This window comes from Clarias gariepinus, chromosome 25 (assembly GCF_024256425.1).
Source record: "Clarias gariepinus isolate MV-2021 ecotype Netherlands chromosome 25, CGAR_prim_01v2, whole genome shotgun sequence".
NCBI lineage: Eukaryota > Metazoa > Chordata > Actinopteri > Siluriformes > Clariidae > Clarias > Clarias gariepinus.
Window position 1 is genome coordinate 18,205,671 of NC_071124.1, and position 23,018 is coordinate 18,228,688.

At 36.6% G+C, this 23,018-nt stretch overlaps 1 protein-coding gene across 1 annotated transcript; it reads right to left on the reverse strand.

The window, feature by feature from the left end:
* Nucleotides 1-3,370: 3,370 nt before the first annotated feature.
* Nucleotides 3,371-15,299, reverse strand: LOC128513276 (activin receptor type-2B). The gene is made up of 11 exons (XM_053487000.1): nucleotides 14,901-15,299; nucleotides 11,918-12,125; nucleotides 11,712-11,821; nucleotides 10,000-10,151; nucleotides 8,540-8,683; nucleotides 8,247-8,390; nucleotides 7,914-8,059; nucleotides 7,701-7,815; nucleotides 7,334-7,472; nucleotides 6,812-6,942; nucleotides 3,371-6,629 (listed from the first exon to the last, which is right to left on the reverse strand). Exons 1-11 carry the CDS (start codon nucleotides 14,950-14,952, stop codon nucleotides 6,426-6,428), a joined length of 1,545 nt encoding a protein of 514 aa, XP_053342975.1. The 5' UTR covers nucleotides 14,953-15,299; the 3' UTR covers nucleotides 3,371-6,425.
* Nucleotides 15,300-23,018: the final 7,719 nt, after the last annotated feature.

Here is a 23,018-nt window from a genome sequence, read left to right on the forward strand (position 1 = left end):
ACCTTAATTAGATTATAGGTATCAGCACGACTGTGATGCGATCTTAGTCACGAGGGTGCTACATACCATGTTTTAAAATTCAGTAAAACAGCACGACCTTGAAAGTGATATTGCTTTTATACAACCGTATAACCACAGTTTTCTACAAACTGCAAACAGATTATGATTAGTTTTTTTTTTAACTAGCTATTTGGGAGAACTAACTAACCGAGATTGTGATTGAGATTTTCTCTACATTTCCACTTATTCTGCTTTGGAATATCAACTATGTGAACTAATAGTGAACTATACCTTGTTCCATACACCAAGTAGTGCCCTTGATAAGCGGTTAGAGAGAGACTTCATCCTTGTGTTACCAGCTATGTAGCTTGGGTTAGTCGTAAAACAAAATAACATGGAAATGGCACTATCAGATGTTTTTTTAATTTAGCTTAAAGTGATTTCGGGACTGGTTTTGAATGTGGGTTTTGGCAGGCAGCCACTCTCCCCTCTTTCCACTACTGCAGACCATACCGACCTACTTTTATTTTCTTATTAACTGCAAGAGAGAAAATAAGGGGGTTGGTGAGGGGATTATTGTTTCATTTCTTAATAAATAAAAATGTTCAACTGTTGAGAAATTGTTGTAGAATTAGAAAAATGATCAATATTGAGGGTTCGACTTAATACATACATCTTCATCGCATCCTTGAATATCATTCTCAGCATGCCCACAATGTTACCTATTACTGTTACATGAATCAATACTTATATGCACAAGAATATGAATATACACATCAATGATCAAGGAAAGAAAAAAAAAGGACAGAAATAAAATGTTTTATTGAAGAGCATGCACGAGAAAGACAGCAGAGGAAAGAAGAGAAAGTGTAGGAGGCAGAAACAGGAGAATCAGAGGGACAGAATGAGCTGTCCATTAATTCAGTCTTAAGTGGCGAGCGCTGTGATGGAGAAAAGCCAGGTTAAGCCATATATTCATTTCAGAGCCATTAGACTCATTTCAGTGGGGAAAAAACACAACGTGAATGAGCTGTGTAGGCGCTTCTTCCATTATCTGAAAACAAAAAAAAATGAAAAAAGAAAAAACCTCAGACACATCTCCCTGCTTGTTGTCTTTTGGAGAATTTGACTGATGAGAGCTTATATTTATAATGAATTAGACTTTTCAGAGGTATGGAACTGATTGTTTTAGAAACCTTGACTATAAGAGGACTGGATTTATATATGCTGAATCCCTCTTTTCCACACATTAACAGGGAATGTATTTCTATATATATATATAAAAAAAGGCTTAAAGTAAGATTGTTGGTGAATAAATATACTGTATGTTTATACTAATATGCCAAAAGTTTAATAAAAGGAGCGTCCATCAGCAACATTGAGAGAAACAGCAGGTCATGTGGATCCACCACAACTCAGCATTTACAGAAAAGGAAACTAACAAATGTTCTGGCTTTAAGGTTTCAAACTAGACATTATTGTAAATGTACAATAATGAACTACTGAATTGAACTACTGAAAAGAGGTCTTGAGCCACCCCTTATTTCCTTATATTTTGCTTTAAAAGAGGCAGACTTTTTTAAAAAAAATTTAAAGGTAGAATAATTCTTCAGGCCTCCCAAAGGACTTTTTGTCTCATTTTTAGTCGAGTTTCAAAAAAATGTTTTTTGTTAAGCATAAACCTTGAAGCATGAAACAGTGAGAATCACTGATTTGGTGGAAATGGTCCGGCTGGTGGTGAATATACTGGTGATGCTGAATGGTTGTAACAGACAAGAGGGAAAATGAGGTTGCTGCTGAGGCTGTCACAAACATTTTTTTATTATTCTATCTTAAGGCTCTTTGCAGCCTGACTTAGTAAAACATTTGTTCCTAACGCAATTAAATCTACATAAATTAATTTACTTAAATTTAATATGAAGGGGGCTCAAAAACCATCTAGTGAGTTTGTTTTATACAAAAAGAAGGAATCTTATTGTGATAAATATTTGCTATTTAAACATTACTAAACTGTTTTTGATCTGAAATTAATGAGGAGCTAGCGATAAAATATAGAGGGGGGAAAAAAAAAACACACCACAACTTCTTAGCCGTACTTAGCCATCTTTAATAAAGTGAAATCACCTGACAAACAGTGAGACACCAGAATCACACAAGCACCAATAAAATCAATTATACTGTATTGACAAAGAATCCTTTAATACCAGGTATCTTTAAGTCTGTAAAACAAAGGATCATTGATGATCTTACACGAATGAGCACCATAAACACACACAGGGGTGTGTACATTCTGTTTAAAAATAATTGCTGATGGTCCAAAAGTCGATAATCTGTCTAGATTGGAGTACACATAAAAAAAACTGTGTGCCTTTATATCTGTTGGAATAAGACTAAACACAGCACACGGGTGATGGAAGTTTTTGCTGTATTTTTATTATTTTTTTGTACGAAATGTAAGAGACCACATACTGTATAGCTCCCACACTGACTCTGTGTGGGTGTCTGATATATTTCTTATATATTTTTCCTGATTCTTAATAAATAAAAAAATAAAAAAAATGCATGAAAGAAATCTAAATCTAGGCACAGGACGATGTTTCTGCAATACTTAAATAAAGCTTAATCAATTTAAGGAATCTCTGAGTCTGAATCTCCAAGTACAGTGGTACCTCAGCAGACGAACACCCGCCTCAGCATGTGAAGCATTTCAACCGAATGCCAGCTTAGTTGCGCGCGTGTCCAGGAGCCGTTCAAGGACTTGTGGAAATCCAAAGCGCAATTGATTTTTTTGGCATTTTGTGCAAGATTTAGTGAAGACATAGTACCATGCATCCCGAGAATGTTGGTAAAAAGATTGTAGCAAGAATAAAAAGGAGTTACTTTCAGTTTTGTTTTTTAAGGAACCGGAGCCAAGAAGAATAAAAAATAGACCTTTAAGAACTTTACTTAACCTTAATTTATTTCATGCTTCACTAAATTGACATGTTTTGCACTAAAAGTTTTGATTGTTTTTATATGCAAAATATAATTATATTTGAAAGTTGGACATTGGTAATATTTCTGAGTGGCTGGAACGGATTATCTGCATTTACAGGATTTCCTATAAAAAAAAAACTAATTTCACGATAAGAATTCTCTCATTGCTGAGGTACCGCTGTACCTACTTGGAAACCCAAAAAACCAAGAGTGAAGTCACATACAGCATTAAATTTACAGAAATCAGAGCATGTAGAGCGTCCAAGCCTAACAAAGAGGAATCAGGGAAATTTTACTACATTTATGATTTGTCCAAATATTTTACATTTTCCACCCATCAACACACTCACAGCTTTGCTCATTTAAGCTCTTTGAAAATAAATTTGGCACAATCCAACCTGCAGATAGCTTTATTACGTTGTAGGTTGACTTTGAAATCCCTGATCTCAGTATACATTTACAAGTGTCAGTCAAGCTTATTGAATTGGCTCAGGGGAGAGCTTTATGGATGCTGCTGTTGTATACAAACTATAACTGTACACACAAAAAGAACACAAACATTAGCTGAAAAGCGTGCGATGTAACAAAACCATTATTCCAGAGTGGTTAAAATGAGGTAGGTTTTAACTTATATAACAGTAATAAAATAACGATGATAATAATAATAATAATAATAATAATAATACAATAAAATTAATGAAGAAAGAAAATAATTGCTACTCTGTGCATAAAAGTCACAGACCAGTCACATCGTCTTCATTTATCTGTATTGTGAGCGCAAAAATAAAATAAAAATCACAGCACTTTCTATATAAAAAAAAAAAAACATCTCTTAATCGTATAAAAGTAGACATAGATTTAATTACAGATCTACCACAAAACAATATAATACTCATCTAAATATGAGGTCAGAATTGTTATTACTACTAAACTTCAAATACTCAGCCAACGTGTGATTCAATACGGCTGGTTTCTGAAGGAGGGGTAATTAGGAACACCAAGCACCAACTATACAGAGCATCACTCCACTGAGACGTTCCTACAGCTGAGGTCTATTGCTAAAAGCTGTGCAATTTAATCTCCCCCCCCACACACACACTTATACCAGACTCGTATATAGATATAATCACACATTTACCTGAGTAATAAAAGACATCACAAACAAACCCACCCTTGTTAATCCTGTAGGGTCACTGCTATTGCTCTTACTATAGGCAGCACCGGTCCTTAATGCACACATCACATGTTCACTGACACACTTTCAGAGACCCTGCCCTAAATATGCAGGCATATAATACTAAAGCATGAGGAGTAGAAAGGCATTTCCGTGTCACAATGCTTATCCTGTAGACGCTACTTTGGGTGGTCAATAGATTAAGCATATGAAGTTGTGCGTTTTTAGTGTTTGTGTGTGGTGACCTGGGAAAACCCTTCACATGGGGTCAGATGGGTTTATATACACTGAACAGCCATAACATTAAAAACACAGACAGGTGAAGTAAATAACAGATTTTTTGGGGGGGAAATATTAGGCAGCAAGTGAACAGTAATAATTTCTTTGAATTTGATGTGGAAAAATGGGCAAGAGTAGATATGTGAGTGACTCAGACACAGGGCATGTTGCAATGCCTGGAAAACTGGGGCAGAGCTTCTCCAGAACGGCAGGTTTTTGTGGGTGTTCTGATACACAGTGCTCAACAAAAGTGGTTCAAGGAAAGATAACTGGTGAACCATTGGGCGAGTCAAGGGCAGCCAAAACCATCTTGGCCATAGTATGTCTGCTCCAATCCAACAAGTGAGCTACTGTAGCACAAATTGCTGAAAAGGTTAATACTGGTTCTGATATCTCTATCTATCTATCTATCTATCTATCTATCTATCTATCTATATATAAAGGATGCACGGGGCTGCACAAGCACAGACCAGTCCACCTCACAACTTCTTATTAGGATTTAAGAGATCTGCTCCTTATATCTTGGTGCCAGAAACTAGTGCACACCACATGGAATCCATTGGCGAGTAAGAGCTGTTTTGATAGCACAAGGGGGGCCTCCACAATATCAGGCATGTGGTTTTACTGTTATGGCTGATTGGTGTATATAAAAGGCATTTTAGAAATTTGTTTACCACCAAAAATGTAAAGGATAAGTTTCGTTTCATTGGTGACTATTAGCATCATCCACGTCAATACAGATCAACTAAAGTAAAAGTCACTTGCGGCACTTAAACAAAACATTCAATTAATCGATATCTCTTCACTGATCTCTGCTCCGGCTAACATCAATAGAGAATCATTGACGTTTCTAATTATAAGTCAAATAGATGAAGCTAATGCCTTAATTACGGCAAAAGCAGGCAGACATTGTGAACATCTTTAGGCAGACTGACTGGCTTTACTTCTTTCTTTGTTAAACCTGCTTTTTTATAAAATGATCATAGCAGGCCGACCAAAAAAAAAAAAAAAAAAAAATTAAGTTAAAAAAAGTAGGCTACATAAAAAAAATTCCTCACTGCTATAGTAAAATCTATGTTGCAGCAAAATTCAGGTTTTCCCAAACCACCACACACACCACAATAAATCTTCCGTTTAAACAGATAATCGGCAAACAAGCAAAAAATAATTAAAATACAGTAATACTGGGGGGAAAAGAAAAAGAACAGTCCTGCTGCCTTTTGATTCCAGTGTTCCAGACAACTGCTCTCCTCACCAAACATTACCTTCTTCATAAAACAGGTCAGACACTTTCACAAAGAAACTGAAGATTCTAGAAACAATCTAAGAAAGATCACTGAGTAAGAGAAAGAGGTACTCGATTAAACAGAGGTCTGTTGTGTGTAACAGTCTTTAACTTTCCACTTTCCTAAATCACTGCTCAACAGCTTGAAAATACGTGAGGAATGGAGATCTCGCAAGCCATGTCCTGTAAATGGAGGCATTTTACGGAGTGGATGAAGATATTAGGGAAAGTAAATGTCCTTAAAAAAATTCACATTTGAATGCTAAAAAAAAATATCACTGAAAACACAAGGAGGTAGTGAATGAGTGCACTGTGAAATGATTGCTGGATGAGGTGTTGCGTTTTTGTGCTTTGTCGTCCAAATTAAAATCACAGAGGTAAAATTTGTGCGAAAGATCTACAAGCAAATTCAGCGACAACTAAAGAAAAACTTTTTTAAATAATAATAATATTAATCATCATCACTTGGCGCCTGAAATTCATGGGTAAAATGCCAGAATTTCTTGAATGAGCACAGCTATGGTCTGCATATGTGCATGCACACAGTTAGATTTTGGAAACAACATTCAGATTTCATCCTTATTATTCTGCTTGCAGACCTTTATGTTTAACTCCATTAAAAAAAAAATATCAGAAGAGCAGCAAAGTTCTCACGACTGAAAGGTTAGTGGTGCAGCGGTCTCCAGTTCCCACTTCACTGACCGACACCGATCACATGCTCGCCTCTTTGCGTGGTAGAGCCGAGTCGCTATCTATCACAACCATGGAGACCAGGCAGTCTGAGGTAGAACTGTTGATGTTGTTGTTTGCCCTGGTGATGGTGATGATGCGTTCCTCCACACAGCCCGCAGACAGACGGGCCTCCGCGTCGTGGTCCCAGCACTCTTCCACCGTCTCACACAGCTGGGCCAATCCCTAAAGCAAACAACGGAAAATCCTGTCAAGCTGTTATCCTGAAGTGTTTATTCTAAATAGCCTTATTTCCATCAGCAGCCAAGCTTAGAAACCTGAATTCAGAGACTACCACATTCCTTCTGTAAAAGTTATGCCTGAGGTAACACAATCTGTAAAGAACCATTTATGAAATGTATATGTACTGGATGTTTGAGCCAGAAGTCTTTCAGTATAGGTCTCATCTTCTTATGAACCACCACATCCTGAAGATCCTCTAGAGTTGGGTGGTGCCCCACTTCCTCCTCAAATGGCAGCATGTATTCATGTACAGTCCCTGAAAAATTAGAAACATAATGTTAAAGCCATACCAATACCAATCATACTCATCAGCTTGTGATGAACTTCATCTTTGCCCAAATCTATACTTCAGCAGCAGAAAACTGAAATGTCTTTTTTTGGGGGGGATTTTTCCTCTTACTCTCTCCCTTATTTAGTCAATGTTTGACATGGGGCTTGCAGGACTGTTCGATGTAAAAAAAAAAAAAAGCTTTAAAAAAGTAAAGGATTATCAGTTAATATAAGCTGTTTATCTGCCAAGCCATGTAGACAAGGGGACAATGCTAATCCCGATAAGAATACTTCAAGCTGAAATCATATTGTCCATTTGTCTAACATTTGTGAAAGATAATACAGTATTAAAACCTAAATTCTACGCATTTTCTCACCATCAGCAGCAGTGCAGCGGGACAACAGCTCCCAGAGAACAAGGCCAAAAGCGTACATATCAATCCTTAAAAATGCATCCCTGTGAAAATTTATGGCACCCTCTAGCACCTCCGGAGCCATGTAGCGTCTAGTACCAACCTGAAGCAGGGCACACATACACCAGGACATTTTTGATTTCAAGATACAGCTGTATAACAAACAAGACTTTGTGAAGTGCTTTAATTCAATTTTATTTGTATAGCATTTTTAACAATCGTCATTGTCACAAAGCAGCTCTACACAATCAAAAGAAATGATAAAAGTTTGTATTAAATATGAAATGTGAATAATTTCGAATAATCAGATAGTGTCAGGATAGAGTTTTACCTGGCCATGAGTATCTCCTGGGGGCTTTCCCGGCTCAAAGCGTACAGCCAGACCAAAGTCTCCAATCACAGCAGACAAATCATTCCTAAGCAGCACGTTCTTACTCTTAAAGTCCCTGAGAAACAATAGTGAAAAACAATTCAACTGGAGATCATGCAAAAACCTGTCAATTGGAGATCATGCAAGTGGTTTAAATGGCTTTTAGGCTCCTACCTATGTGCGACTGCTGGTTTAGGACACTCCAGTCTGTAGGACAGATCCTCATGTAGGTAGGCCAGGCCTCGGGCCATGCTCCCTGCAATGTGACACAACTCATGCCAGTTCACCGTGTTCCCCTTTAGGTAATCTGTTAAAGATCCCTACAGCACACACACGCACACAGACACACAAAGACATTAATTGCACTCTGTATGAACACAGAAATATGTTCTAACACTAATGAGAGTGGCATTACATGATTATAAATGGCATTATGTATAATATGACTGACATTTAAATGACGCTCATGCTGAGAAGGATGACGGAATATATACATTAATGTCTGACCCTTTCATGGAATTCGGTGATGAGCCAGAGCTCCATTTGCAGGTTGGTTCCTCGCTTTTCAGCAGAGATGAAGTGCAGCAGGTTTTCATGCCTCAGTCCCTCAGTAAGGTAGATGTCTCTCTCGTTCTGCCATGACTGCTTATCCTGGACACAACACAAACATTAATCAACTTTTGGAATGAAGACATGCTCCAATTAATCAGTGCAAATCCACCCAAACATTCTATAATCAGCTGCATTTCACACACACACAATGCTTCAATCAAACCCAGACTAAAGGCTCAGACGCCTACCTGAACAGGGAATATCTTGACTGCAACGTATTCAGTCAGTAGCTGAGCCTTCCACACACACCCAAAACGCCCCCTTGCCTTCAACTCCAGCAACTGAAGGGGCTTCAGACCAACCAGAGGGGATGGAGGGGCAGGACCAACACTCTATCAGAAGTGAGGTTAAAAATCACATCAACCAGAAAAAGAATTATTTTATTTTTTTTTAGATTTGTAGGCATCAATAAGAACAAAATCCACATCCACACAATTCATATGCATAACAATGGTCATTGCCTGGCCAGTCACCACGTCAAAAGGAACAATATATAATATAATGAAGGCTGCATTAAGCAGTGAAAACAACTAAGGAAATCTGAAATAACTGGAGCTGTTCAACAGATTAGCAAAACCTAGAAGGACAGTGCTGAACCGTGAACTCATAGGATGGGGACTAAACAGCTGTGTGGCCATAAGAAAACCATATAAGGTTTTATAAATATGCTGATTCAATATAACATTTCCCCTCAATTTTGTTAAAATTTTAAACCTTTAAAAATGTAATGATGTAAACAATGAAATAAAATGTAGTTAATTCGCATAAAATAACATTACTTTTCTCACTTAAAATTCAAGGGCAGCATTTAACTGAGTAGCGCGCATCTGTGGAAAAAAACTATCAAAAAAATCAACTTCAAACGCGCAAGATGAAAACGTGTAAAAAGACTGCACTACCTGTTGGATTATAAAGAAATGTTGACATTTTACTGCCTCAAATGCTTCCTTCTTCTTTGTCTTTCGGCTGTTCCCTTTCAGGGGTCGTCACAACGAGTCATCTGCCTCCATCTTACCCTATCCTCTGCATCCTCTTCTCTCATACCCACTAACTTCATGCCCTCTCTCACTGCATCCATAAATCTCCTCTTTGGTCTTCCTCAAATGCTTCCAACGTCTTAAAACTCAACTTGCCAGTGAGCGTGCGGCTTAAGTGGCTGTGAGCACGTGGGCGTGCTTCTAACACGGGTACCCTGGGCTTCTAACGCACGCAATTTCTTTTTACTAATTGGCGCACACTTAGCATAAAGATTGGACTTTGAAGCAATGAAAGAATTTAAATGTGGTCTGATTATTCCAGACTGGTCCTATTCCAGGGCTATGGACCCATCATTCATAGTGTTCACTGTACAAGCCTCTGAAGGCAATGTTATGATCTGGGGTTGTTTCAGTTGTTCAGGTCTAGACTCAGCAACGTTATATGGCAATAAAATAAAGTCAGCTGATGACCTGAATTTATTGAATGACCAGGGTGTCACATCTATGGAGTTTTTCTTCCCTGATGGCACATGTATATTCCAGGACTCAAATTGTGAAAGAGTGGTTCAGGTAGTGACTGAATGAAATAGTTTGTGTCCACCTTTTTTTTCAGCCAGGCAGTGTAACTAAAATAAATTGATAAAAAATAGATAAAAATCTCAGAGCTCCACCTGATTAATGTCCACATGGCCGTATGGAGCTTTGCGCTGGTGATAAGTCCAGCATGCGAGGAAAAAGGCCAGAGACAGCACAAGCAGAGGGAGGAGAGAGTATGCCAATACACCAAGCAGGGACGGTCCCATCGGAGGAGGCTGGATCTTTACTGAATCAACAAACACAAAGAATGTGTGACAAGTTAACACCTTAATTATTTAAAAAGAACTACTAGAGACTTTTAACAAGGATGCAAACTTTTAGGATTCAACACAAGACTCAGCTGCTATAACCTAGACATTAAAAAATAAATAAATAAATTCAATTCCATCAGATTTTTTGGTCAGATGGGATGTGCATATTATGACGGATCACATTCATATTTACAAGTGACTTTATCTGCCTGTAATGCAGACAAGCCTGTCCTCTGAAATGCCAAACATGCAATGAATCTTTGCTTATGTTTTGCTTCCTTTCCCTTAGACTTAGGACTTTCTACTTTTCAATAGCACTGCAACCATGGTTCTGCCAAATGCCTAAATGTAAATGTAAATGTAAATGGTTGTTGTCTTTTGCCTTGAAATGATCCAAACATTGCTCCGTTTCTGTAGGATCCCCATGGTTTTGCTTGGATAGACCATTTACATTACTACCACTAACTACTTTCTTTGCTCTTCCCCATTGTTTATATAAAATTCCCCACTGCAGGCACTGACCGATGATGTCAGAGCTCTACACATGCACAGAGGCAAAAAGCTGCATGAAAAAGTCACATCCGATTGCTCTCATTTCAAGGAGCATGGCCATAATAGATATTTTAGCTTTGGAAAAAATTTAATAAAAAAAGCTAAATAATCAATTTTTTTATATTTTTTTTCTTTCTTACAGGTGCATGTACAGTTTTGTTTCTTGTTTTGTTAATGGCTGACAATATTTCTCCTTAATTCAAACTAAAAAACTATTGTTATTTAGAGTGTATACTTAAGGGAAATCACAACATTACAACACATTAAAATAACCAAATATCATGCAGTATTTGCAGAGCTTTAATAACTCATAAAACTAAATGCAAATAATTTGTCAACAAATTGTGTTAATGCATTGGGTAAATAACATTAAGAAATTAGTATTTGTTTTTTTGACACACTCTCCACCAGTTTTTTACATTGCTGTTGGGTAACTTTATACCACTGCTTTTTTTTTTTTTTTTTGCAAAAAAAAGCAAACATCTAAGCTTTGCTTGATGGTTTGTGACCATCCATCGTCCTCTTGATGACCTTCCAGAAGTTTTTTGGAGTAAATTGCAGTGGTCTGGCAAACTCTGTATATTTGATATAGGACAACTTACAAAAGTGACTCAGATCGGATCTGGTGTAAAAAAATAAAAATAAAACAAATAAGTAAACTTGATTCACTTCGGGCTGATAGTGTGAATAAAAAAATTAGTATTCCAGCATGACGACGCTGGGTTGGTGCAGAAGAACTCGAGTGACCTGCACAGAGTCCTGACCTTAACCTAACACCAACTGCACTGAACATCAGTGCCACAAATCAATTACTTACTGCTTCGCTCCAAAATGTAGTGATCTTCCTCTCTAAAAGACTATTCTGTTATTATAACAAATAAAAAGACCCAACTTTTACATGCAGTTGTATATTTGGGTGCCATTTAAAGTAGCACGTTACTGAAACCAAGATCTCGGCTACCACAGTCACTGTGGTCGCTCACCTCCAGGAGTGGTGCCTTCAGGCAGATGGGTAAATCTTTCGTTGCAGTAATTTCCCTCGCAGCAGCAGAAAAACACCTGAGGGTTTTCCTCTGTGGCCACACACTCCTGCCTGCTCTCACGCACATATATATACAGAAAGAGATGAAAGGTTATTGCTTTGCCTTTTAAAAGAGCAAGTTAGTCTCTAGAGAAGTCAGTGTTTTACCGGTCATAGCAGTTAAAGTCATCGAGCCAGCAGCCCTTCTTCACCAGGTGTATGGTTCCTGATGAGTTGATCCAGGATGCATAGCAGTGTTGCCGCTTGTCCTTGTCTCCTTCACATCTCTCGTAGCCACTCTGATTAGTCTTCTCAGCTCGCCAGTTATCGTTATAATACACACACTCTTTGGTAATGACCTCGCCTTGCCCAGGACCTTAAAAAAAAAAAAAAAAAAAACACAACATATTAAAATTTTATTTGTCACACACACAGTTATACGCAGTACGATTTGCAGTAAAAAGCTTATTCGACCGCTCGTGACCTTAAAAACAAGATTATCAATTAAAAAAAAAAATTATGAAATGGAGTAAGAATAAAATATAGAAAAACTTAGCTGCAGAAAATACAGAAGAACAAAATATAAAATATCAAAATATTTTTAAAACTTATAATAATAATAATAATAATAATATATACAATATGGCTTTACAAATGTGGAAAATATGGAAACTGGTGTGGAAATTGATATAGAATTTAAAGAGAAATGTCTGGGTAGTGTGCAAATATGCATGAATGTGAGATATAATGACCTATAATGTGCAATGTGCAAAAATAATATAGGGTATAAAATACAGTCCAGCAGGTGAAAGTAGATTTTCCCCCTTTTTTTAATAAAGAAAAAAAAAGGTATGTGAGTTTTTGTGCATTCATTATATTTTCCTTATGACCAGTTATGAGCATATATAAGTTAATTATGAGTACAAGTTAAATTTCACTCACGATACCATAAAATTAGACTGAAATGAGACTTTGTGTACCCTTACACATCTAACGGTAATAAAGCAAGCCAAACCACACTAATGCATAAAACGATGCTTACAAATGAAGAAAATTTTTTTTTACTTTGACGAAACAAGACTTAATAAAAGAGCATGATATCATTTACTGCTATAAGTCACAACCACTTTCGATAGGGCCTTAACGGCTTGTTTAATGGGTCATTAAAACAGTGATGTAAGAACAAATGCACACTTCTCAGATTTATAGATTTACACACAGAAATGAGTAAGATTGTGTTTACACTGAATGAATGTGCTGGGAGTGAGGGGGGGGGGGTAGGAACTGAAGTGGAAAAATATAGAACAAAAGGCTTATTTAACGCATTAGAAATACACGGTCATTGCGAGGGTTCTAGATGTAAAGACACATTTGACCTCCTGCCCATCTACAAATTAACCGTTATTCACATCATAACGGTAACAAACTCCTGATTAACAACAACAACAACCACCACCACTCTCCAGTGCCTCTTTAAGCGTCATGTAAGGCTATGAGTTGACCCATCCCCCCCAAGTGGTAACCAACTCTTCTCTAACCACTTACCACAGCTTGCCACACAAACACACACTTCACGAAAGAGATAGGATTAAAGCTTAGTAAGAAAGCTAAATAACTCTCACTAAACTACAAGTTAAAGTATCACTCTAAAATCTCCAGGACCCCTCTTATTAACCCAAGCCATGTGATAAGGGTAACTTACAGCATTAACACCTCTCTCTCTCTTCCTCTCTCTCTCTTACACACACACACACACACACACACACACACACACACACACAGAAGAGAGAATAGGAGCTTTATTTGCACATTTTCAGCTCCCCTGTGGAGTTCACTGATCCAGACCACATTGTCACATCCTGGCCTCACAGCTGACACACGGACGCTGCAGTCGGGGGTCAAATGAGCTTTCCTGCTGAAAGAAGATCCGCCTACGCTCTGGCAATGTCGAAGCAGCTTTCAGAGTCAATTACAATGAATTTAGGGATTACATTTACAGTTAGGCAACACGTGACCGCAGCAGAAAACAACTGATCATTAGGGACCAAGGTTCTCAAAGTAAAGTGCCGTTTACGCGGGAAAAAACAAGATAAAGAAATGATGGAAATCGCAAGGCATGGCTATCGTTAGAGAAATAAATATAATTTACTACCATCATGATGATAATACTAATAACTCCTAATAACTACTATTGTAAATATAATACACCTACCTACTTTTTTGGATTACCAGTTGATTTTTATTTATTTATTGACTGATCACTGCGCACTCTTTTTTTTTTTTTTTTTTTTTTTTTTTAAGTATAACTAGAAACAACATTTTGAACACCTGTACAATTCTAACGATATGCTTATGGCATTTTTAGACTCTACTTAATACTGATGATCTGATCAAGTGTAAAGATAATTTGTAACATATTTTTTATCCAATCCTTGTTACTTAAAAACAGAACAACAGTCAAGTATAAAAATTAAATAAATCAACAAATACAGCTCCAACAAATATCTTAGTGTAATATATATATATATATATATATATATATATATATATACACACACACACACACACACATATATATATATATATACTGTTAAGATTTTTGTTAATATCCTAATATACATATATATAATTACATTACTATATATATATATATATATATATATATATATATATATAGAGAGAGAGTAATATAACTACAATATGTTTAAAATGTAAAAAAAAAAACTTTAATCTGGTAAAATTTCATAACGTTCTATAAAAACAAACATGTGCTTTAAGTGAAAGAGCGCCACCTGGTGAACGAAGCTGATTTAATTGTTTTAAAAAGCAGCTGTTGGTGACATGTGTCTTAAACTCTTCAGAATCCTTCATCTATACACACCATGTCTTGGTTTCATCACTGCTGCATGAGAGTTTTAAGAAAATGACCAAAACAATCTAACAGAAAGAGTGAAAATGAGTCTGAACTAATAATAACAAAACCAGCAAGGTATCAAGGTAGAACAGAAACCCCTGACTAACCCTGGCTGGGTGATAAGACTCCGGCGTTTCAGTCTGTTTGTATCCGTTATGACCCGAATGATATCGTGTGTTAAGCGTTAATGTCGCCGGGTTTCTCTATAAATCACAACAATACACTGGGAGTTCTTACCTGCTAACAAACTTCCCCGGAGAAGTGCCAGGGTCACCCAGCGAGCAAACATATTCCCGCAGTCAGAGAGAGGGAGACCCGAGAAAGACTTCGTCTTTTAGGATTTTGTCCTTTGGAAAGCATTTAAGGTTTAAAAATAACAATAACGACTGAATACAAACGCGCAGCCCATGGCCTCTGGGCAGCTACAGCGGCGAGTTACTGAATAAAACACTCGCTCGGCGTCAAGAACCAACTAAAGAAAAAATAAAGTGCGGCTTCATTAAAAAAAATACAGATAGTCATATCGATAGAACGGAAGCAACAGTTCGGTGAGACCGCGGTGAATCCTGAGCTACAAACCGAGAGGAAACATGTTGGTTGTTTTGCTGCAGAGTTTCCCGAACACACCGCGGTGCTGTCGAGTCGCCATGGAACGAGCTCACGCGCGTCCAAAATGGCTTCCGAAATATGGCTCAAACACCCGGATGTTCCCGAGGTCTCTACCACACATATACGTTGTTCTTAATACAAATTATAAACCTAATAAATGCTTTAACGATAATGAACCAATTAAGACACGTGATAAGGGAAACTATTATAATATTAGAGATGTAAAGTAAATCATTTGTCAGCTCCCGATACGATATTATCCTCCGGGTCCAGTCGATTAAAATCGCGATGCTATGAGTATCGCGGTTTTATAAATATCCGGATCGATTTTACTTTTTTCACCCTTTTATTCCAATTTTACCCCTTTCAAAGTTTTAATCAATGACTAAGTTAATAAATCCTTATAACAGTTTTATCATGTAAAAACCCAGCACCTCATTTAAACAATACAAACTACCTAAGAAAGTTAGAGTACTCGGATTACTTTTGTGATGTGACGAGTAATCTAGGTCCGCCATTTAAGTACTCAGTTATTTAGTTATTTTTTTAAAGATGTATTCCATTATTCAGACAATTATGTAATCCGTGAGCCAGACATCAGTCATTCCCAATCCATTAGTGTGTGTGAAAGTCGTCCTACAAGCCCCGCCCCCGATACCCCACCCCCCTCTGTTATTCCTGCTATTATACAGTACCCCTATCTCAGCTATGCGGTTTGACTATGCGAGGACCGACGCACAGAAAGATGGAAACCTAATCACAGTGCCAAAACTCCGAACGCCAAAACAGCCACCACGCGAAACCGCGTAGGTGAGATGAGGTATTAGTAGTTAACAGATTATGGGCCAAACTTCGCGGAGTGATGAGGGTAGAATAATTATAAAGGTCTTGACTAAAACAACATGCATGAGGAATCACGAAGGAGTTTTCATTTTCTGCAGTGGAAAAGTATCAGAAGGTAACGCTGTAATGTAACTGATTACTTTTTGAAGACAGTAATTTTGTAATGTAATTAGTTACTTTAAAAAGTAAAGTCTCCCAACACTGCCAGTGAGTATCTCTGTCCACCATTATTATAATTTCTAAAGAAACTTACAGTTTACCTGTAGGATTAGAAAAAAACAACAACACAGCAACGTTTCACCTCCTCAAATGCCTTGTGCAATTTGCGCTCGCAGTGTTGAAACAATTGTATTTTTAGACAGGTGTAAGAGTGTGTAATGAGCGGGTTTGAGACTAATTCGGTCTTTTTTAGCATCGCCTTTACTTCCTCTTCATCACCAAAGATGGAAAATGCCAGCTCTTTGCATTAAATACCTCTTGTATGTTTTTGTGACCAAAATCAGACTCCTACATGCATTTACAATAATAATAATTGTTTAAATCATCATCAAATCAAATTTGAATTTGAATTTATTTTGAAAAAATACTAGATACTAAATACTAGATTGCACTACATAAAGTGCAAAAACACAACATTGAGATAGGAGCAGGACAATAAATATACTGAAGAAAACAATGATGTACAGAACATGAACATATGCCACTTATCCAGTATGGGGTCACGGGGTAGTGGGGGGTGGGGGGGAATGGGTGGGGGGGTTGTGTGTCAGGAGCCTATCCCAGGGGCTCTGATATGCCTAATATGCATGTCTTTAGACTGAGTGGAAACCCGGAGTACCGGAAGGAAAACCTGCCGGGCACAGGGAGAACATGCAAACTTCACGCAGAAAGACCAGAGGCAGAAATCAAACCCTCGAACCTGGAGATGCGAGGCCACAGTGCTAAATTATTGTTTGAATCCATTTAATATCTCATGTTTGAAGTTTCCTTTTGCATGAGCTATGCCTTTTAGGATTCCAGCAAAAAAGTCACATTTTCTCCCACATTCATTACATATTTGAAATATTCCAGGTCACACGTGCAACGTATGGGCTGATCCAAATTTTGTTAGATTATGGGATACTATGATAATGAATGATGAGGTCACTTAAAAATATAACACTGTCACCTCTATAATTTATTATTTATTTATTTACTTAAATTATTATATTTATTATTAAGAATTTGCAATAAATTAATGATTAAGAAATGAATTCCATAAAAATGGTTAGATAGGCCTTAGTGTCCTCTTGCCATTAACAGAAAAGCAAAATGATGCAGATAGTGTGAGAGTTCTTGCAAAAACCTACTGTAGATATAGACATTGAGGTAATGTTTAACATATTTTTTGGTTAAATGCATATATTTCTTAGATTCAGTGCTGAAAAATAATAAAGACATGGCAGTTAACCATGACATTGTGAAAGGTATTACTATATGATGATCACTTACGAAATACAATGTACTATGTTTTTTAATGCAAGACAAATTGTGGAGATAAAACAGTAGATTTCTTTCATGATGAATAAAAATAATTTTAAGAAGAATTATAAAAAAGGGGAAAAAATGTAAAAAAAAAACACGTGTAAATGTTCTGTGTTCAAAGATGTCCTAAACCAGGCATTTAGAAGTTATGCCTCTCCTTTTTGAGTAGCCATGATATTAACAACAAAAAAGCCAGGGGTTCCCTCCAGAACTGACTGACCCTGCAGGTCATAGCTTTGTCCTTGCTGTCCAAACTTCAGAGGAGATGCATTCTTCACCCAAGGACCCCTGCATGCTTAGCTGGCACTAACAAACCTTGCCTATTCCCTCTTTTATCCTAATTAATACAAAGACTCTTCCTGTTTTCTCACCACGGAGTGAACACAGGAGCCGTTTTTTTACCACCGAGCATACAAATTCTTAAGGAAGGAAGCTGTGACCTGCGGGGTGAATGAATAACTTCAAGTGTCTTTTAATTTGCAGTTGAAAATGTCTCTGCATAATTAGGAGCCCTCATCTATATTCATTTAAAATGACGTGAGTTGCCAATTATTTAATAGGCAATAAGGGGACTGAAATGATTAGTACAAAAGACAGAAGTAAACCATTTTACACTTTATATTAAAAAATGAAGGTTTCTTAAACAAAAGGAATGATTACAGTATTTTGTTTCGCACAAGGCCATAAATACACTTGATGATTCAATTAGTTTAGCTCTATAGCTAAATAACATTTTTGGATTTCTTTTAGATTTAATATTTTCCCCCATCTTAATGATGTCGTTGCTGTTGTTGGTCTTTCGGCTGCTCTCGGCGAGGGGTCGTCACAGCGGACTATTAGTTTTTTTTTTGGGTGGCACAGTATCTTAGCAACTTCAGGTGATGTTGTTGTCAAGAAATCTGAGACATTTTGTAATACAACTATGTAATTGCATAAAATTTATTAATCTAAATTCTAAACTAAAATCATTCACACACTGTAACTATTACAGTTATGAAATTACATTTAAAAATTTGTATTTGTTAAAAAATGTACAGCATCTTTAGTTCATTGTTGGACGATTACCTAAAAACATCAACAGCTAATGGACGTACAGGAACTTTTACCAAATTACAATTTGCAATTGAACAATTTACAAAGTTAATGGATTAGCACAATACTTCCAGGTTATAATAATTTGTGGACAATTCTAAACTAAATTCTAGTCATTTCATCCTTCTCCTTAGTTGTTTTCTTCGCTTAATGCATAATGTATAATTGTACCCTTCTGAAACAGTAATGAAATATAGTATTAATATAAATATATATTATCATGTTTCATGCATGTGATAGTAAGTAAATTTTAGTTCAGTTAAATCAATTCAACACAAACTAGCTAAACTAGCCAGCCCTTGAGTTTAATAGGTTTAGGTTAGTTTAGGTTAATTAAGTTTATGAATTTTTAATATTCTGGATATGTGAGATTTTGACTTCCAGGGCGTGAGCTGATTGTGAAAGATCAGGAATGACTTTAATATTGGTTTGGCAGTAATAACCAGTGATGACTAAGGCATCCAGAGAACCAATGGTCTTCTCTGTAGATCAACTGATGTGTTGGAGTTTGACCCCATTTTTGTGGGGTGGCAGTGCCAAAGCACACAGTGAGTACAGACTCTGTGATGGCTGTATTGACTGGATACACTTGTTCATATAGCCTTATGCAAATTCAAATTATATGTAATGTTACATACACAAATAGAGTGGGAAGAAATAATAATATTAAAAAAATGTTAATTAAAGAAGGCGGTGGTGTAGTGGTTAGCGCTGTCGCCTTGCACCTCCAGAGTCCGAGTTTGATTTTTGATCAGACAGTGAGAAAATTAAGGAAAACCAAAGTGTTTAAAAATAATAATAAAATAATTTTGCTACAAACCATGGTGTGGGAATTAGATACTATGTTGTGGCCATGACTTACTATGATGTTCCAATGAGATCATTTATGTCCCAGATGTGACAGGATGATTGTTGTTTTGGAGTTATGCTGTGTGTCAGTGAGTTAATAAAAGCTATAACTCCTCTATATAACAGTTATAAATGGAAGCATTTTAAATTGGTTTATAATTTACAAGAGGCTTAATGCTATAAGGGTATTAAGTTGTGGCCACATCATCATATCTCGTGGCCACTTATTAAATTATCTTGCCTTTGTTTGGGGAAACGTGTAAAACTGAATTGTTAGTTATCGTGTTCGCCATGAGATATTTTGAATATGTTCATGGAGAGAGCATGACTAATGCTTCAGTGGGCTCCTGTTAGAGCTCGTTGCAGTTCCCATTTTGACGACTGACTGGGTGTTATTACAACACTACGAACTCACTTTCCTAAGCTTGTGTAACATCTAGAAAAATCATGTATGGGGTGTCCGAGGCCAATGAGGGCCCACTCTGCATACCCAGGAGATTGTTTTCCTTTTGGAAATAGTCTGCATATTCTCCCTAGTGTAGTTGAATAGTATAAAATAATTCACTTTGTTTAAAGGCACTGAATTTATTACAGTTTGTTGTTAAAACAGGAAATAGCACGCCTCCTGTTGGAAAAATATTTTTTTCTTTTTCTGATGGAAAAACCAACAGTTTAGAATTGGTGGTTGGTCTTTTAGTCTTGCTCTTCTCATTGCATATGAGTTTGAAATTGCTCACAGATGCATTACTGTTGTATGATTAATAAGAAGCAGGATTGGCTGGATGAAATCAAGTCTCACATAGTGGAATTGTTATTCCTTGCTTGCCAAGTACACTGAATTGATAAAGCCAACCACTTTATCATGTTTTATAACAGTTAATAATTTTAACTCATCATTATGACATGATATTTGGGGGTTTGTATTGGTTGATCTTGATTATGGAGGTTTACAACATTAAGTAATAATTAGCATTTGCCAGGGTGGCACATGGATTAGTAGCTAGCACTGTCGCCTTGTACCTCCAGGGTCCGGGTTCAATTCCCAAAGTTTGCATGCTCTCCCCATGCTTGGGTTTCCTCAGGGTACTCAGGATTCCTCCCACAGTCCAAAGTTTTGCAGAATAGGATGTCAGTATCTTGAATATGAATGAATCAAGAATTTGAATGTTTATTTCTTTTTTTTTCTAAACAGTCTGATTATTTCTTGTATTCAAAGATTCACATTTTCAAAGTGACCTTTTTTACCATTTCTTAATTCTAACCAAAAAAAAGAGGAGGACAGTTTTATTATCATTGTTTCCATAGTAATAAAAACCCTACTGGATCGCTGCACTTATCTGATGCATACGCTTTTCTCCCCAGTGTACAGTATTATACCAGATAAGTCTGATTATTAGGACACACCAATTAAGTAGACTGAGTAAACACATTTTTATTGTACAGCTGAGCTATAGGCTATGTGGTTGTAAGATAGGTGATTTTAAGCCTTTTTTTATTTGTCTTTTTTATATATATATATTTCACATAATCTTTATCTAATGGAATGTGTATTAAAAATCTGTTTACACTCTCAGCCAAATGAAAATTCACAATTAAAATAATTAAAATAGCAAAAATGACTTTATCATTAAATATATATATATAATATACATTATTATTTGTTTAATTATTTTTTAAATTGATTTTTAATTTTGATTTTTTTAAATTGGTAAAACTGTAAACTACAGAATATGTAATAAATAAAAAAAATAGGAAAAAAGGAAATTCTTTAACATTCTTTAATGTGACATTTTGCCACACATCTTTGCTTCCAATATCGCTATAAATTGGGGAAACATTCTTCACATACTCATCGCATCCATGGCATCTTTGGAAATACATTGCACCCAGACAGTATACTGTATGTGAAATCTAACTTGTAATTATGAACAATCCATCTATTGTATTGTGTTCATAAATCATAAATTTAAGTTGTTTATTTTAATTGCAGCTTAGTACTGTGCAAATGTCTTAAGCCACATTTCTTTATATATATAAAGAAATGTGTATGCTAAAAAAAATTCTCTCTCTCTCTCTCTCTCTCTCTCTCTATATATATATATATATATATATATATATATATATATATATATATATATATATATATAATGTGTGTGTGCTAATACATTTACTGTATTTAAAACAGTAAAAAGCTCATCAGCTTAGTTCACAGAGTTAAGCTGTCTTGATCATGTCTTATTATAATATTATTCTTATTACCTGTTTTTGCTAGTGCATAATTGCTAGTGATTACATTTTTCTAAAAGAAAGAGGTCAAGAATGATGCTATATCATAAAAAATGTGTACACTGTAAATATTACTGTTATAGGATAGAGAATTTGATAAGCCACTGAACTTTGCTGCAATCCATCACAGACTTACACAAGATAACATTATTAGACATTATTGGGGCTTATCAGTGGTCAGCGTTGCATAATCCTGGTATCTTGCAAAATACATATCTGCAGAGTTTGAGAAGCATGAACCGGAGTTGTGTAAATCCAAAAAAAAAAGAAAAAAAGTACATTTTCTACTTTTTGAAATGTAATGAGGTCAGTGACTCTGTATTAAGGTGAGATAGGAGAAGAACTAAACAGTCATTTTGGAGCTGCACATTCAGAACATTCCTAGAAATAATATTCGAGAGCCATAATTCATAATCAAACCTATCCCTCTGTTACTACTGTATTTCTACCTGTTCCTCTACATGCATTTAACACAAAAATGTGTCGCTTATTTTCCGAAAAATACCAATATTCTGGTGTTGACTGTATAATTAATGGTTAGCATGGAGTTTGCATGTTCTCCCCGTGCTTGCATATACTGCTTTATCCTGGATTTAGGATCACAGGGGGCCTGGAGCCTATCCCAGGAGACTTAGGGCACGAAGCAGGGTACAACCTGGACAGGGTGCCAATCCATCGCAGGGTTCACACACACACACACACACACACACACACACACACACACACACACACCTACACACACACACACTGTACACACACATTCATCCACACACTACTGGGAATTTTGGGAACGCCAATGAGCTTAATTTGCATTTCTTTGGGCTGTGCGAGGAAACCGGAGTACCCGAAGGACCCACCAAGCATGTGGGGAACATCAATCACGTCTGGCCATATTTATTACATTAAATGTAAATAAAAGGCCATACCATTTATAAATAATAGACTTTTTCTAGATTTATGTGGCATCAAAAATTCCCTTCCCAGGAGAGAAATGTCCATTGTTTCTTACAGGGACGGGTTGTTAGTTCAATGCCCGATCGGGTCTGAGCAGTTGAGAGTGAATGTGGTTGCTTAACAGTCTGGCAGCCTGGCATTGCTGGATCTCGACCCTGAGACATTCCGATCAGCAGTCCAGCACCATAACCACTGGGT

Coding starts and splice junctions, on each gene's coding strand:
- LOC128513276 (XM_053487000.1), bottom strand. CDS start 14,952: ATGTTTGCTCGCTGGGTGACCCTGGCACTTCTCCGGGGAAGTTTGTTA. Junction 12,126..14,900: donor CCGGGGAAGTTTGTTAGCAG/GTAAGAACTCCC, acceptor TTTTTTTTTAAG/GTCCTGGGCAAGGCGAGGTC. Junction 11,822..11,917: donor GACTTTAACTGCTATGACCG/GTAAAACACTGA, acceptor GCGTGAGAGCAG/GCAGGAGTGTGTGGCCACAG.